The 18,441-nt window shown below is 35.3% G+C and overlaps 1 protein-coding gene across 11 annotated transcripts in view; it reads right to left on the minus strand.

The window, feature by feature from the left end:
* The window catches only part of LOC120758783 (cadherin-12), a 578,611-nt gene that overhangs the window by 159,668 nt on the left and 400,502 nt on the right, over positions 1 to 18,441 (minus strand). For 10 of the 11 annotated variants that reach the window (XM_058421638.1, XM_040077434.2, XM_040077424.2 and 7 more), the window contains one exon: positions 4,288 to 4,703. In XM_058421638.1, coding sequence (XP_058277621.1) covers positions 4,288 to 4,518 — 231 coding nt within the window. In that variant the 5' untranslated portion in view covers positions 4,519 to 4,703. Of the gene's footprint in view, positions 1 to 4,287; positions 4,704 to 18,441 lie in introns of those variants that run through there. The other variant, XM_040077482.2, reaches the window with a different exon arrangement.

Raw genomic sequence — 18,441 nt, forward strand, 5'->3', positions numbered from 1 at the left:
TTTATTATTTCTTTCAAGTTAACTCAGTCCTTATGAATAATGCCAAAATGATAGCCCGTGCACTGTAAAATTTTTCATCTGAACAGATTCAAAATAAGCAGTGCAAAATTTCCTTTACAGACAGCCCTGTCATCCAGACACTCACCAAGAGGTAAAATAACTGTAAAAAAGAGAGAGTGTATTCAGAAGTACATGTTGATTTAAGCCTAATGGAAGGTGGTAATCAACATTAATTCCATTATATCAAAAATTATCCACTTAAAATGCATAAATGAATTCTATGCTCACATTTTAGATTGAGAGGATAAATGATAAGGTTTCAAAAAAGCACGCTGTTCTACTCACAGATATAGAGCTCTGCCTACTCCAAATCAGCATTCTTTCCACCTTGATATATGGGCAAACCTTTGAAGATGATGAGGTTTTCTCAGGACTGAGTCAGATGAAAAATACCATATTGTTACATTACCCTGTACTGCCATAGAGCAGTTGTGACTATTAAAGTTTTCAGCATCCTTTTCTTAACAAAAAATATCTGTAGCAGTTTGTATGTGAGCATGCATTAATGTGACAGAAGTTTAAAGAACAAACTGTTAGAAAACATAGGTTATTCATGGGCAAAAAATATCTAGAAGCTGAGGTTTTGGATTTATTTCTTTTTTTTTTTTTCCCTACACTGGAAAATAGAAATGGCCATTACATTGAAGAGGACTTTGCAATCTTTTCCTATGCACCCAGTCTGCATCTACTCTAAGCTACCACATGCCTCTAAGCTACCACATGCTTGTCTCTGCAAACTTGAGGACAGACAGCAAAACCATTCTCACTGGAAGCAATTGTGCAGGTGTACAACAAAGAAAGATGTGACACATTTACACACTAGGAATGCAAAGACAAACATAAAGGGACGGTGCCACATGCAGCTCAACTAAAACCTTTTCTAGTACTATCTTGACATGTTGTTCTCTTGAACTTTCAGTTTATTTTGCTGCCTCTGCATGTCACTATTGAAAACACAGCAATAAAGAGAGGTTAAAGACATATTTGTAGTGTTCTGGTGATACCCTTGCATGAGAGCAATTAAAACTTCTGCCTTGTTTGTGGGTATAAATTTTGCTGGGACGTATTCATGCTCAAGGACCTGATTCTCTGATGATTTCTGTTACTACCCACTGAGACCTGAGCACAAAAACCCCAAAAGATTAACTTTTTTGTCTTCATCCACACATGTGCTGTTTTTCCTTGATCTTCTGGGGTTTCATAGTACCAGGAAAACAAGTAAAGTACTGCAAAGTAAATGAGCAAGCCTTATTCTGTTCTGGCACCTTGTCCATTTTCATGGGTCACATGGTAATACTGTACTTTAATTTTACTTTTCAGACTGGATCTGCTTAATGAATTTTGTGCAAAGAGGATTAACTTCTGTTTATCAATCTGATGGGTTTTTATTTCTCTTCTGGATTACACAAGCAGATTCCCAAACTTTAATAATGAGGTTAAATGCTTTTAGTGTGTAAAGCATTAAAAACACTATTTCAAAATCACAACCAGTAAGCTAGACTAAACCCCATTAGTTTGTAAACTATATTTTCATTTGCAACCTGACATTTCTTGAGGCATTTGTCTAAAAACAGATGTGAAAGGAATTACTTGCACTAGCCAATAGCAAGACATTATTACTGTAAACCAGTATTCTCTTACAGAAGGTTTGCAATATTAGATAGTCACCCTCAACTCTTTAGTGAAACTGTCAGCTGATTTAATAGATACATTAAACTCCTATTGATAAATTACTGTGACATTATTAGTGCAGTAGTTCTATGATAAGTAATATAAATGCCTATGCACAGGTGTCCTGATATCATGATCAGAAGAAGGTAAAACCCTTGTGATTTCAGGCCACATGAAATATTCTACACTTTATAATATACTTATTGCCACTTTAAAATATAGAGTAGTGGCATTATAAAAATAAATAAATTGAAAACATATGCTTTTGGAATAGATGTTTAATTTGAGTGAATCATTTATTTCTGCAGATTTAGTTCTGCAACCAATCCAGAACTCAACTGCATTTAACACCTTAAAAATTTAATGTGATTTTAAAAAATTGCTTAAGATCTAAAGATACTGATTAGCAAGTGGTGGGTATATTTTAGTATGCTGACAACGGTTTGAATTTATATGATGCTTAGCTTTTGCTATCTGGATTTAAAAGCACAATTTCTCTAACAAACTTCTCTCTTTCAGTGTTATAGCTTCATTGAGATCTTTGTGGAAAATAAGGGGGGAAAACAAACATCTCCATCTTGGTTTTGTTTATTTGTTCATGTTCTATTTTTGTAAAATTCAGCAAGGATGAAAGGATACAAAGACTGGCAGGGTTTGCTGGTTTTTTTCACATATATTAAAGCAAATAGTTAATATAGATAAAACAAGTTGTGATAAGCATCAAAACAAACATTATTGAAAAAAGTTATTACCTAGAATTAATTGCTCTATTCTAGAAGCAGGTGTTTTGACTTTAAAAAAAAAAAAAAAAAAAAGGTCTGATTTTTCACTTTCCTCATACTTGAAAAATGTCCCACAATTTGTAACTGTTCAAAAAAGTCTTATGAGGTAAAAATATTCCAGGTAAATCTGTGAAAAGTGTTACTCTTAATGAAAATATCCCATTAGTTCTAAGTTAAGACTAAGATTAGTTCTAGACTTAATGTCAGTGGAGCAAAAACAGGGCAAAAGAAGAAGCTGATTCATCAGTGTATGGATAATAGTCAATTTTTGTGCAAAAATTAACATTATTCTGGCAGTTTAGAACTGATCCTTGATGACTACCAAGAAAAATTTGCACAAAGGAATAAAGATTAATGAAAGTATAGTGGTACAGCAGTAGTTTCTCTGTCTTTTGACATTAAAGGCACAGCAATCACATTGCTATGCTACAGCATCAATATGATGAGAGTCCTTGTTGGCATCTTCAGCAAAGTGCCAGAACAAAGGTATGTGGTGGAGAAAGTGTAATTTGTATCAACTGGACATCAAAAAATATGATTTTTTCATTATTTCTTCAGTCTTACAACAAACTCATTGTATTAACTTTGTGATACAAACACACTGCTTTAAAAATTACTTTGACCGCTATATTTTAGGCTTTAACACAAATGTCTTCACATGCAATATGCAAGTACATTTTTAGCTGCTTTGCTAAATAATCTAGTGTTTCATTTACACATCCCTCAGAATAGTTTTCTGGAAGGGTAAGAGGTAAAAATAATTTTCTGTTGATGTATTTATATTTAGGAAAAAAAAAAAAAAAGAGAGGGATTTCCTGCTTGTACACAAAAAAAAAGTTCACAGTGATATAAAAATAAAAACTGAAGCATGATGACCCATTTTTACAGTAAGCAAATTTGAAACCTTGCTGTATAAGGAAGTGGCATTTGGGGACCCAGGAAACAAGTTCCCAACTTATTTTCACTGAGGTCCTTTACTTAAACTGAAAATTATTTACAGCATCCAATTACATACTCAACTAAGATTTTCTTCAGGTGTCTTTTTCAGCTTTCCTAATTCACCACCCCCACACCCCTTGAACAGTTTTCTGTCAATTACTGATGCCATCTTACAGAAACAATGGCCAACATGTAATGAGAGAAGGAATTGCAAACATTCTCTGCAGGTATGATTGTGCATGTCTACACCCAGTACAAAAGCTGTAGTGCAGGACTTTGAATTATGAAGCAATAAAACATATTAGAAATACTTGAAAACAATCTGATCAATCAGAAATAAACGTAAATGGTTCTGAGACATAAGACAACAGACCAAAACCAGATGTGGCTTCAGTGGCTGAAAACTGACTTGGAATAACCCTATCAATCACAGGAATGACTGTGCGTTCAGGGCTTGAGATTGACGGTTTATACCTTATCTCTTGATATCAGAACAATGTTTGTAGCTAAAAACCGAATATGCTATTACAATAGTATCAATTAAAATTGGTTGTGAAACACAGACGTATCAGAACTCTCTTATTTTGTTTGTTTGGTTTTTTTAAATTTTTGTTGTTGCTGGTTTTATTTAATTGCAAAAGCAAGAATGGGGAAATAAGAAAAACATACAAAGACAGAAAGTATAAAGTGACTACAGGAAAGGCTAGATGGTAAAAATGAGCATAGAGGACTACTGCCAGTTGAAGAAGATTTGTCCCACTAGAAACAGGTATACTTTTATAATATACTACTTGTCTATATCACTTGAATTTTTAAAGAAATAGTAAAATATTACCTTTCCCACATACTGAGGTTCAGAGCCCATGTACTCCTCCAGCACAAAAAATTGATTCCATACCCAGCCTCGTTTGACTCGCTGGGCAGATGATCTCCTCCCTGGCACTGGGCCAACATTTTCTCTTGACTGCACTTCTAAAATCTCTTGTGGTTGTGGATGCAGTGGTGTTAGGAGACCTCCATCAAACAGGACCCAGAGAAGCAGGGATAAGCAGTTCCTTGTGAGCATTGGCAATGGCTTCCCTACCGCAAGTAATAAAAACTCCAGCACTTAATGCAGAGCAGAGGAATCCAGGTTGGAGGTGTCTGTGGCCTTCACCACTTAGCTTCTGACTTTATTGCAGAAATGCTAATGCAGGCATTAATCCTTCTGATGACAAGGTATTTGCCGCAATAAATTCCATCTATAGGGACCTATAAAAGAGATTTACATGCAACATCAAATTACATAGGATTACACTGAAGCGTTCATCAAAATTCTCACACCTAGTTAGTTTCTAGAGACACAGAAAAAGATTAAGAATCACAGTTTAAAAGAGATTGCTATTTTCATTGTAGCACTGAGCTGCTCTGGAACATTGTACAGTTACCACAGGAATACTTAATTCTTGTTCTGCTTAGCATTACCTTTGTGTCTGTCTGAGAGGGGGCTGTAGCCTTTGCTTTAGGATCAGTTGTCAAACAAAACTGTTTCACACCAGAGATACCAAAAATGTTTACTCCAGATTTACAAAATAGTGGAGAACAGGGGTTCCACTCTTTCCCCCTACTCTCTAGAGCAGGAATCCTTTGCTAGGTTTTTCTGCCCAAAAAGTCACTTGAAATCTTTTCTACAGTGTGCTAGATGTCAGGTATAAAAAATAACTGCCTGTAGGGCTTAAGATAGATGCATTTTGCATTAAAAAAAGAAAACAAACACACACTATGGAATTCACCACTTTATTAGGGTCATATTGTGTCATTGATTTTTAAGCAGAGCACTATTGATTTTCTAGAAACCTATGCTTAAAAATCAATGACATGATATGGACCCCAAAAAAGAAGAATAATAAACTACTTAACCATATATATTTTTCCTTTTTAAATACTGCCAAAGGTTATATTGTCCTTATGAATAATATTACTACTATCCATAAAAATAAATAACATAGAATTTCTTATTTCTTAGATATATGCTGAAGTATTTAAATAGAAAGGATTTATAATCAGGAACCTGGAAAATTTAACAAGTCAAAAAAACCCCAAACAAACAAACAAAAACAAACAAACAAACAAACAAACAAAACCCCTAGAAGAATAACTGCACTTCCTGTGTTAAATTTATGGTGAGATTTTCTGTTCTGATTTGAAAGGCTATGTTTTAAGTCTTAAAAAAAAAGAAAACAACTGGTGAAAGATATCTACTGAGTGTTTTAATTCTACCTTCACAAAAGATAAAAGATGAGGAAAGAACTCCCATCTGCTCAGAATCCTTTAAAGAAAAGATTTTCTAAGTTATGTTCTAAACATTTAAATGTTTTTTTCATCTATAGCAAAATATTCTTTTGTGCATTGGGTAAAAATTTCTTATTTGTACAATCAATCATTTGCAGTCTATGGATTTTATTCCAGCAAAGAAACTTTAAGACAGGGCCCAACCACAACAGAGATCTGCATTCAATATATTTGGTATGAATTTATTTTTTACTGAACAATTCACATGTGGTTTTCTGCTTCTCTTTTTAATGTGGTATATAACTTCACATTCAGACTGTGTTCATCCATAATTCAATTCTAAGATTTCCAAACTTTTTTGCCTCTCCTGGTCCAAGGTTGCAGAATACATGCCTTGTTTTTATGGCAAAAACATAGTAATCATGAAACATAACAAAAAATAAAACCAGTCAACTCATCATATCCTTTTGAATTGCTCAGACATAGATGGGAGGTGGAAACAATTTTTTTTAAAAAAAGGGGTGGGATAGTCTGCACTACTTCAGAAATGCCAAAATCATGTTGTAGTCAAGTTAATTGTCGTACAGCTTCTCTTTGCTGAGAAGACTGTACATTGCAGTTCTCCCAGCAGAGTTCTGCCTCCGGCCATGTCTGCCAGTCAGGAAGCTTTTAAAATGTTATACAGCACCAAAAGTAATGCAAAGAGATTGAAAGACTTCAATGGAAGGAGAGCAATTCCCCCTCGGCTGGAAGGTTAGAAACCAAGTGCAAGACACAGAGCACTTTAACCCCTTCTCCATTGGTCTCCCAGACAGCCTCCCAGAATGCCTACTGCAGAGTCAGGAAAGAGCAATGCCTGTGTTTGCTTCATTTCCTACGGCTTCAAAAAGATGATGAATGGGAGGGTCAGAGAAAAATGGGAGGCTAATAGATGTTACAGTACAGGATCGTAGCACAGATGGCCTCATCAGCTGCAAAAGAGTTCAATGTGAAGATTTTTTTTTTCTTCTTCTTTTTTAATTTAAAGCTCAGTAAGGCAAATAATTGAGGTTGTCATACTTTGACACTTGAAAGAATCACTTCAGCTTGCTGTTCTGTAACATTCATGTTGTAGGAAACTGAGGCAGAAGGTTCTCCCCCAGTAGCTTCTTTTTCCCCATAATTTCATTCCTGGCTTTGGAGGAGGCTTGGTCTGTTAGAATATCTTTTATAGCATCATAGGAACTTGTACAGGAACTCAGAGGCTAATATATATATATATATTTATTTTAGTCAGTGCTTATTGTTTTGCATTTTCTTTTTAAATTATGGATGTCAAAACCTTAGTGCTTTTATACTGTCAAAAACTCATTGGTCCCTTATGTATCTCTGATCAGAAAACTACTAAGACAGCTAGGAGACACAGATTTAGAAATCCAATCAGAACAATTAACCATAAGGAAGGTACCATATTCCCTAAATTTTTAGAGTATTATTTACAGTGATGCTCATAAAGAAATACTTATCCAGTGAGATAGTTGTGAAGAGACATGCACCCTCACTGCATCTCTGTCCTACATATTACAAAAGTACAGGTGGTCAGATTTTTCTTAGATCTTGGCTGTTTTTCAGTATTAGCTGTTGCTACTCATTTCTTCAAACTATCTTGTATGGATTTAAGTACCATTATGCATGATCTAATTAAGCCATAAAGAGAGGTACAAAGGGATACTCTGTATGAATTTAGCCTCACACATGATTTTATAACCTGAAATTACATTTATTCATATCCCCAGTTTGATAAAGGGGAATAAATGACCCAGCAGCAATCATAGACAGTCTGTTAATACACAATTATTAAGAAATCTTCATCATATTTACTCTGTCCTGCAAACTGCAGGCTTAGAAAATCATGAAATGCAAATGATGAATAAAATATCACTACTAAAATTATTTATTGGGAATAAAAAAACACAGTATAAATGGTGCTCCTGAAAGAATTTTGATTCTGACCTGGACTGTACTGCCATTAATCTAAAAAATCTGAGCAAAGAAATGCTTTTGGAATACCAAACTTATGCATGCCATTGCTGCTGCAACAATTCTTAATCAACGGGAGTCATGCAACTGCAGACACAAATCATCTCACCAAGCTTGGCAAAGGTTATCCCTTGAAGAGAGGACAACCACTGATCCTCTGCAACCACTAGTATACAGATAAGGCCTCGTGTAGATAAGTATTTGAAAAGAAACTCTAATTGATCTTTGATTTTGTCATGGTTTAATCAAAGCAAACAACTCAGCCCCCCACCCAGCTGCTCACTCACTCATGCCCAGTGGGATGAGGGAGAGAATCAAAAAGATAAAAGTGAGGAAACTCATGGGTTGAACTAAAGATGGTGTAAGAGAAAAAGCAAAAGCTGCAAATACAAGGAAAGGAAAACAGGAAGTTAATTTACTCCTTTCCCATTGGCAGGCAGATTTTCAGTCATTCTCAGGAAAGCAGAGCACCATAATATATAGTGGTGCCTTGGGAAGACAAGCCATCACTCCAAACATTCCAACTTTCCTCCTTCTTCTCCCCTGCCCCCCAGTTCTATATGCTGACCATGACACCATATGGTCTGGAATATTCCTATAGTCAGCTTGGATCAGCTGTCCTTGTCTCCCCTCCCAACTTCTTGTAAACAGTGGCTTCCTCACTGGTGAGGTGGGGTGAGGTTCTGAAAAGGTCTTGATTACTTAAGCACTGCTCAGCAATAGCTAAAACGCCTCCATGTTATCTGCACTGTTTTCAGGATAATTCAGAACACAGCCCCACACTGGCGATTATGAAGAAAATTAATTCTATCCCAGCCAAAACCAGAGCAGACCTGGATGATGTATCTACTTGGATCAGACCGCAGATGCACTACTGTCACACAGAGATGAGCAGGAAACACTAAAGCTCCATGATACACTCAAAAATGTCATCAGTCCAGCAAGGCTGGTAATTGAACCTCCATGAATGGAGGCAAATTGCTCACTGAGAAAGTATCCATTATGCACTGATGGTGGGATCATTTCTGCAGCCACTTTAACCATAAATATATCACCATAGAGAATGCTTTAGCTCATGTGAAATAAGAGCTAAGGTTATTAGCTCAACCATCTTCCTACCCATAAAGAGGTTTGAAAAAACTTGGCAGCACTGATAGTTGATCATGCCAGCAGGAAACCAGATAACATCTATAACTATGGATATGCTGTAATAGCTGACCAAGTAAGCTTGTTTCTCTGCAATATCTTGCAATAAGAAAATAAAACAACAGGAAAAACAAGTTCATGGTTTTGATATCTATTAAAATTAACTGCTGAAGTATTTGAGATTATAGATCATCTGGTTAAAGAATAGGTTAAAGGATATGGTAAATATTTCTCTGACTTTAAGACAAATCAGTTAGTTGGATATCCTCAAAGTTACATTTAATTAAAAAAAATACCATTGGATTAGACTCTAAATGACCATATTTCCTTGTGAGTTTGACTTTCTTGAGCTTCAAAACCAATCTAGAAACTTTGCAAGTAAAAGTAATTCTTCCTTTTTTCCACTTGGTCTTTTGAGTTAGGGTGGGAACTACCTGGTAATATCTAAAGAGTGATTAGGAGGGAGACTACAAGTAAACAGATTACAAGCCTCAAACTAGCAAAGAGTTTAATTCACAATCAGTCCATCCCACAGGTCAGAAGACCTTCAACAGATTAAGCAGGTTCCACCTCTGCAGCTATTTCAACCACTTGGCAAGAATAGCATCTGGAATCCATGCCAGATAACTGCCATGAAAAAAAACAAAAACAAAAACAAAAACAACAACAACAAAAAAAACACCCACCAAACAATGTTTCCACCTGATGGAGTCTTAACATGATCCAAACCAGTTATTCCTTTATCTCCCTTTGTGTGAGATTCAATAAGCTGCATAAACTGTCCTAGTTTAACGTCAGCAACCAAGCACCACACAGCTGCTCACTCACTCCCTTAGCCAGGAGGATGGAGGCAAGAGTAAAAGTGGGAAAACTTGTGGGTTCAGATAAGAACAGTTTAATAACTGAAATATCATTAAAATATTAATAATATTAATAATAATAATATTGCTATGAAAAGTAAAATAACTGAGAAAAATAAACCCCTAGAAATAAAAAATAAAATCATTGGTCACCACTACAGAATCAATGCCCAGCCAGACCCCAAGCAGCAGCTCCCAACTTTCCCCCTAATTTATTGCTGTGCATATGTTATGGAATATTTCTTTGGTCATTTGGGATCAGTTCTCCTGGCTGTGTCCCCTTCCAGATTCTTGTGCATCCCCACATGCGTGCTGGTGTGTTGGTGTGAGAAGCAGAAAAAGCCTTGACTCTGTGTAAGCACAGATCAGTAATCAATAAAATATCTCTGCGTCATCAGTGCTGTTTCCAGCACAAACCAAAAAACACTGCTCCGTACTAGCAACTGTGAAGAGAAATAAATCTGTCCCAGCCAAAAAAACACACAGAAGCCTAGGGTGGCTCTCTGGTTGTTTAGATTGAATCCTCACAAAGTTGAAAATCTGAATCTCAGTCCCATTACTTCAGAGGTTGTTTGTAAAAAGTTGCTGATTAAGAGAGGGAACAGAAACCAAATCACCTAAGTTAAACCCAAATATTCTGTAGATAGTGATGAGAGAATTGTGATTGAACATGAGAAATATATGTAGAAAATACACATAAGAAAGCTGAAACTTGTTATTTCTGGAAGACATCTGTCATCATACGGACAAGACGTGTACTCTGTAGACTACTAAACAACAAACTCATGGAATATTTCCCCTGCAATAAAGAGACTTTAGCTCACTTTTGTTAAATTCTATTACAAAAGCCCCCAAATCCTACTATGCAATGTCAGATATTTTGCATGTTATAAAGTTACTAATAATTTAACTTGGCAAGAATAATATCAGTTTGATTAAGGCTATGATTTTTGGATTTGACTGCCAAAGCCACTTCTTATTTGATTGTTCTCTGCAGAGATGCATTTTGTATACTACTTAAGAGATCAGTTCTGATGTTAATTGTGCCTACAGACTAATACCATCTATGAATCTGGACTACTCTATTGAGTTTTAATTGGAATAAAATCAAAGTGAGATGAGAATGATGTCCCCCATCTTTGAGTGTGCTTGTCCTTGTAAGCACATTCATAGGAAGGTTGCCACAAAGATACATTACAGAACAAAAAATGTGTGATATGCTCTATCAAAACCCAGTAAACATGTTTATGAAACACCTAACATTGGAGAGGAGTCTAATTATGTCTGGTATTACTAAGCCTTACAATAATAAAATTATTATCGCTTCACAGGTATGCTTTAATAATTGGCTTTCTAGCATATAAAGAAGTGATGACTTTAGGGAGTTTGATAACATAACAAAATCAAATGCTACATTCTTCCAAAAAGAGTGTAGCTCTACAATGCTGATGCTTACAGAAAAACTAATGAAGAACAATATAAAAACATTCCGAATGCAAAATAATTAACTGGTTCTGTATGCAAATATTTATACATATTGTGTCAGCTTTGTCATCATTAGCAATACTTACAGGACATAATTTATGACTGAGCCATCATCCTTTGCCTGGGATATTGCCACTTCTAATTCACAAAAATGCCTAAGTATATGAGGGAAATAATTGTAAAAAAAAGGGGGGAAAAAAAAAAAAAAAGACTGAAACTTTCATTATAAAATGTAAATGCATAGGTAAATGCACAACTCTGTGGTTCATTGAACTCTTGAAAGTTAACTCAGGTAGAATGAAATTTCACTCCACGTTAATAATCAAAGCTTATTTTGCTGTGATTCAAATCAAGACCAGTACTACCTTGTAAAAACATAACACAGCTCTACAGTTTAATCATCAGTTAAAGGAAAGAAACAAACTGTTTCCAAATAGGACAAAGTTTCCTTTGCAAATATGGTCAGATGATGTAGTGTCATCAATTTCATTTTTATTCTGTCTTGTGCCATGTTTGACTCAGAAAAGTCCTATGTTGAATGTATACCTACTTTGTCAATGATCTAGAATCTTTATTTTTGATAAATTACAAACATTTTCATTTTTGCTAGGAATCTGTCAATGTCAATGCTAAAGCATGGACAATCAAAAAACAATCCTTCATTCTATTGTCCTTCTATGCTTTTTGAATAAATATATGAAATGGAGGAAAGGAAGGAAAAATACATGAGCAATACATGTAAAGCAAGAATTGACAAATCTGAGGCTGCAGCTCAAACATATTTATAATTTTGTATGCAACATGAGCTATTGAAGTGTATGTGACCATATTTTGATGTGCTCTGTGACATTATTTTCTTAATCCTTAGGATATTTCTGTTTTTCTGAACCTGTCAAGAATTCTATCCATTACTTCAAATTGCCCTATCTTACTTTAGCTAAAATATCATTATTAAAATATTTTCTGTCATTGGTCAGAACCTGATTATACAAAATTTGCAACAATTTAGAATAGTTTCTGGTGTTAGAAGGACTCCAAAAATATACTGAATTACTCAAATATACTAAAAATAACTCAAAGATAGAAATTTTGAAGTGAGTTCTTGCAGAAATTTGTTTGCGTATTGTTTATATAATGGTGCAATTATTGATTAATATCAATATGGTGTATGACCTTAGTTAAAATTGAAAATACAGTTCTCCTCTTGCCAATTATTGCAACTTCTATGAAGTAGATTTAAATGTTCCTGTTTCCATCAACATAGTATTAGAAGGTATTTAATCCCCAATATTCCTTTCCATAGTAGATTAAGGAAATCCATAGTCCAAGACTTTCAGTCTTCTAAAAGGTTAATAGATTTTTTCTAACAGTACCTGAATTATGCTACTTCAGAGGATGATATCATTCTCAGGAAAACATTGAAAGACAGCAGTTGCGCCCAACACGTTTCCAGACATTAATCTTGTGAATTTTAACAGGTAGTCCCAGAGACAAGAAAAGTGAGAGATAACCCATCAGTTTTCTGAACTGTGAGAATATCAGCTCAGACGTCTTGGTATTCTGGAGTCACCAACTTTATCCTGGGCTTTCTCCAATCCTCAATGAAAAATAACTCTTATGCTTGGTAATTTATCTCTTTTCACAACTCATTTAGACTTGCTTTCACCTTACCTACATTTGCTGGTAGGACTATGACTCTTCTCTGATCATCCATTAACTTAAAAAAAAAAAAAAAAAAAACACCACAACCCGCCCCCCAAGAAACAAACAAAACCTTAATAGATTTTAAAATATCATAAACAGCAATGGTAGGGCTTCTATTTTGATTCTTTAAAAGTTTTCTTAGTTTTGCCCAGCATTACTGCATAGGAGTATGAGGTCATTAGAGCAACTGAGGCAGGCTCTAGTTAGACTGGCAATAGCTATTCTGCTAGAGAGTACAGCCATCTACAAATAACTTCAGCCAAAGTAATCCTCATTCATATTTTCTTTTTCAGAACTGGATGTGTTTCATGAAGACTCACCAAATATCAAAGCTCTGTGTGAATAGCTGTATGTCTCTTGTCAAGAAACCTTTCACTCAAGTAAAACCCTCTACTTGCCAGTCAATGTGGAAGTGCTCCCAAATTAAGTCAGTGATTAAACTCAGAGATGCTAAAAGCAGCCAGGAGACACTTTGTGCACAGTTTCTAAAAAAAAGATTAAATCATATTTGTGCCTCACTTTCATCTTTATAAATTCTCATGTCTCTTGTGTACGATTGTTCATTTCCCAAATTCAAGAGTAATGAATTGAGTAATTTTATAACAGATGCCTGCTGTGAATTTCAGCAATTACAACCAAGCACAGACAATAGATGAGGTGGTACAGGAGGAAATAAAGGGCTCATTTCAGTGACATTCACTACTGCAGCTCTCTTTGCCTTGTCTAGAGAAATAAATGCAAATCTTGTTGGTGAAAATCATTTTCCTTTTAGATTCTTTCCTACCTTTCTAAATTTCAAAATAAAAAGACAAGAAAAAAATGTCTTAGAAAAGAAACAGGTCCTGTCACCTGTGTAACACTCACACTGAGCAACATAAATTATTGAAGGCTTCTTCTCACTGATCCTTTTTTTTTTTTTTTTTTTTTACCCCACTCTGTACACATCTGGATCTTTATTAACTGGTATGAATATAATTTCATAATGTCATTCACAAAAGTATCTGCTATAATTTAATAAATTAAAGGCAAATATTTTATGTCCATTTCATTGTTCATGCAAACATACATGCCCAATCTCACAGATTCACAGAAAATACAGGAAATAGACAAATTTAAATATGAAATGCAAAATCTCATCAAACCTTGTAAGCTTACAATTTCAAACCCACTTAAAAAAAAAAAAAAAAAAAAAATCAAACCAAAAATGTCCATAAAGGGTCATAAGCCGTTTCCAGTTAGCACTGATTTAGCATAGAATAGAAACCATTTCATCTTGCTGTGTTTCACCCTTAACACCCTGTGTTGAATGGTTTCAATAATTAAATGGGTATTAATTAAAACAAAGCACATATTTTCATAAACTGTTACAGTCAGCATCCTCATTCTTTAGAAAAAGGCTGTGTTTACTTTTTCTTTTTTGTTTGCAATTTAAGTAAGGTTTTTCCTTTATTTTTGTCTGAGTGTCTTCCATTCTACAGTAAAAATGCAACTATACAGTGTCTAGGTGGTTTATGATTTATGTAACTTACCTCAAGACATGCAATGAGCAGCTTGTTTATTGTATATATTGCATATTTTTAAAAATAATAAATATAAATTTGTCTAGTTATTTCAGTCTGCAAAACTGTGGTTTAGATAGGAAATCAATATTGTCTTTTTAAGGTTTAGCTCAGTGAAATGAAGTGCTGAAATAGTCCTGATGAAATTGCACCTCAGCTGAACTCAGAAAGAACAGCATTATGGCAAGAGGATAATGTCATACCTGCAGTATAATAGATTGCAGCCAGTCAATCAGACATATTGTAATCGCTAAGGGCACTGCACTGTTGTACAAAAAAAAATACCTTAATGTCTCAAGGTAGAAAGATTGACACATTTAGTCTGGAGCAACCTAAATCAAATGTTTCCCCAAGATTAGTGAATTAACCTTTCTAGAGGACACAGCCCAGAGACACACATTTTTTCCTAGTATAAATGGAGTACTGAGCCAAAGACTAAGCTGGAAGGAAGGCTAATAACTTGGTGGAAATGAACATGTGTTTCTCTCCATGCAACCTCTCTGATCTGTGGTCAAGTGTGACCCACTTGTGTAGTTCCTCTAATCACAGAAACACAGAATGGTAGAGGTTGGATGAGACTTCTAGAGTTCATCTAGTCCCAGTTCCCAACTCAGTCAGGGTCAGCTACATGAAGAAGCTGTAGCTACATGGACAAAACAGGTTTTTTCCTAGAGATGGAGACTACACAACCCCTCTGGGTGACCTGTTTCAATGACCCGACCATTCTGCAAGTTTTTGATCTACCTCACTGTCCACTTAATTTTACCAGTTTCTCTATGAGATTGTTTTGCAGCTGATGTGAAAAGCTGTTTTAAAGTCAAGGTAAACTACATTCACTACACTCCCCTCATCCACCAAGCCAGCTGCCTCTTTATGGAAAGGTACCAGGTTGGTTAAGCGTGATTTCTCCTTTGTAAATCCATACAGACTGTCACCCTGTTTTTTTCTGAGTTTTTTTAAAGCCTTCTACTTGTTCATAAGATGGAGTCAGTTTCCTTAGTTTCTGCACAATATTAAGAGCAGTTTTCATTTTTATCACACAAGGGAACATAAACAAACCTTTTGTTTTCATTCCCTGTCCTTTGTTTACATATTTCTAGCCTGAAAATAATGTAATTGACAGCTGGTCTGCCCAGTGGGGTGGAAGGGTAATAACACCAGAAGCCAACCCACAACTAGACCCACAAATGTATAAAAATGTAAGAAAAAAACAGGCTTCGTTCTGGGTTGGAGAGTAAGTCTGCACTGCAGACCTCTTGTCTCTGTGTTATCTCTTTGTGTGCCGCTACCATAACTGACTTCTCTCAGCCACCTTCTTGTATTTGGAGATGGTTTCCAGGCTTCAAATGCTTTATTATTTTCCTGAGGATTTAAGTGAGGTTGATGCCTCAGGCCCCATGGATTTGTGTATGTACTGATAGCTGAAGATTCCCAACCTGGTCCTCCATCACTGACAGCAAGTCTTCTTAGATCTACGCATTAGCAGCAGGTACTTCCGGTTTTCCTGGAATTTCAAAGCTTCACCCACAAGCACTATGACCAAGTCTCTTCATGAAGATAGCTTTTGTTGTTCACACTAAGATAGTAAGATAGTAAGTAAGCTGAAATAAACCCTCTTCTTTTTCAAACCCTCTTCATTTTCCACTAGGAAAGGAGTCTTTGAAAGTCCCAAGGACTTTTAGAAAAGATTATTTTTCATTATTAAATTAAATACCCAATTACTTCCTTATAAATGAATTAGTCTCTTTTTATTATTATTAGTTACTACATTTGTTAACATGGAAGCCCACAATATAGGTCTGTATTCTCTGTTCCTGAATAAAGCATTTTGATTTTTCAGAAATGGTATAGACAACAAATTCAAATAAAGGTGAAACCCTTAGAATGCTTTCAAGAAACAAGTTACACTCTGTACTATAAAGAGTTGTAAGCAAATAGTAATGCACATGAAGATACTCAACACATACTAAACACTCTAAATAAAAGCTATTTGAAAGACAACATTTTAATGTAATGGACAAAAAGAGGAGCTCACCTATGACATCTAAAATATTTATATAGATTTTTTTTCACATAAAGTTCTAAATGTTAATGGTTAGGGTCACTCTTTATCATAAACATAATGAATAAAGTTTTTGGCTTCTAAATGGACAAATCTTGTTCAGTGACAGAACTGTTACCTGGAAAAGTAGAGAGAGCTCAGTTTGCACAGAGAGCTTTAAAAATATATACCTGTAAATTAATTTCCTTATATCTCTAATACTCTTTATAAATTTACTCAGCCTTCTATATTTCTCTAACAGAAATTGTAAAATTATTTCTCATCATTTTATGACAGATCATTCAGATATATAAACAGAACAATTAATTCACCACAAAATCAAGTATTTGCTTTGCTGTGTGTTAGAAGAGGTTAAAAGCAATTGCTGGTATAAATGACAGCAAAATCTTATTGCTTATGAAAATTCCAACTGAAATTCTTTTATGACTTTACTTCACTTTAGATAAAACTTTCTCTGATGTTAGAGCTTTTGAGATTCCTGGGAGGGTTTAATCCCCAGGAAGTGTCTTATTTTCCATTTCAAAAAGAACAAAACCAACTCTTTGGTTTTACCCCGTTCGATACACATACAATTTTTATATGGTTTGTGGCATTAAAGAGCATTTAAACCCAAACCCTGCAACTTAAAATGGAATAAAGTTGTACTTTTTGATTATATCAACCACTATTGGCGTTACTACTCCTTTGTTTTCTTCAGACAAAGCAAAATGCATCAAATTCCTGTGACTGAGGATTTTCCATTGATTCACCACTTACAACTTTTCTGTTTCTCACCATCTGCTAAACCACCAGATGTATTTCCACTTATTTATCTGCTAGCTTTGTTCAGGCCCAGAGACAGAACTTCAAGGAAGAGAGACACCAAACAGGAGACCTTCAGACACACCTCTCTCCTGATGTGTGCAAAATAGGATCTCTTTTGAGCAGTTCAAAACCTGGACTGCCACTAAGGTCACACACTTGAGACCCCTAACTATGTTTTGATAATGCTGAAGAAGAGGGCTATCCTTCTACTTTTGTTTGAGTAAATATCATGAGGTTTCTGCAGAATTTATTTGTGTAATAATGGATGATGCAGAAACAAATCTACTGTCCCCACAGGAAACAAAATGGAGAAACAAGGTTCCAAGATTCAAGTTTGTCATTAGCACAGAATGGGCTAATTCTCTAGTATACATGCCCTACCCCCCAAACCATGAAGTACTATGCCTTCTGAAGGCTCTTCCTAGCTCAGTAAAAAAGGCTGTAGCTCTCTGTTACCTGTGTTAGCCATCATTATGGTATTCAAGCATCACTAATTATAATTAAATATTTAATTAGTTAGCATCTGCAGCAATAGTTGGCAGCCTGGCTGGGCAAGAGCACACAATCAGAGCAGAAAGAATTGTTGTGATTATTTCTTAATAAGGTAGCTAAAATGGCTCTCAGCTAATCAATGAAAAAGACTGGCTTACTCAGCCCTTATTCAGAAACAAGCTGAATTATAGTTATGCAAATGAGAGTTTACAGACAGGTTACAGAGACTGATATTTTACTATAACTAAGAGATAACCACAGTGCAGTTATATAAGAAAACCTGCAGCTGAGATGCAGGGAATTGCTAATTGCCCCATAAATCCACAAATGAGTGTCAGCAACTGTGCAACTTCCCAGTTGTCATACTGGCTCAAGTTATAAAAATTCAGAACAAAATTCTGTACCAGCATTCTAGCATGTCAACACATCAATAAAATTACCCCTTTATTGCTCACTAATTAATCACCTTCCCTATCTCATTCTCTTTGCTGCTGTTTTTTCTCTTCATGAATTTTAGAAACAGTATTTAGAAGAGGGCAAAGGGAGGGAGAGAGGAGATGAGACTGTCATTAAAATGCAACAGCATT

The sequence above is a fragment of the Hirundo rustica genome, chromosome 1 (genome assembly GCF_015227805.2).
Source record: "Hirundo rustica isolate bHirRus1 chromosome 1, bHirRus1.pri.v3, whole genome shotgun sequence".
In the NCBI taxonomy this organism is placed as follows: domain Eukaryota; kingdom Metazoa; phylum Chordata; class Aves; order Passeriformes; family Hirundinidae; genus Hirundo; species Hirundo rustica.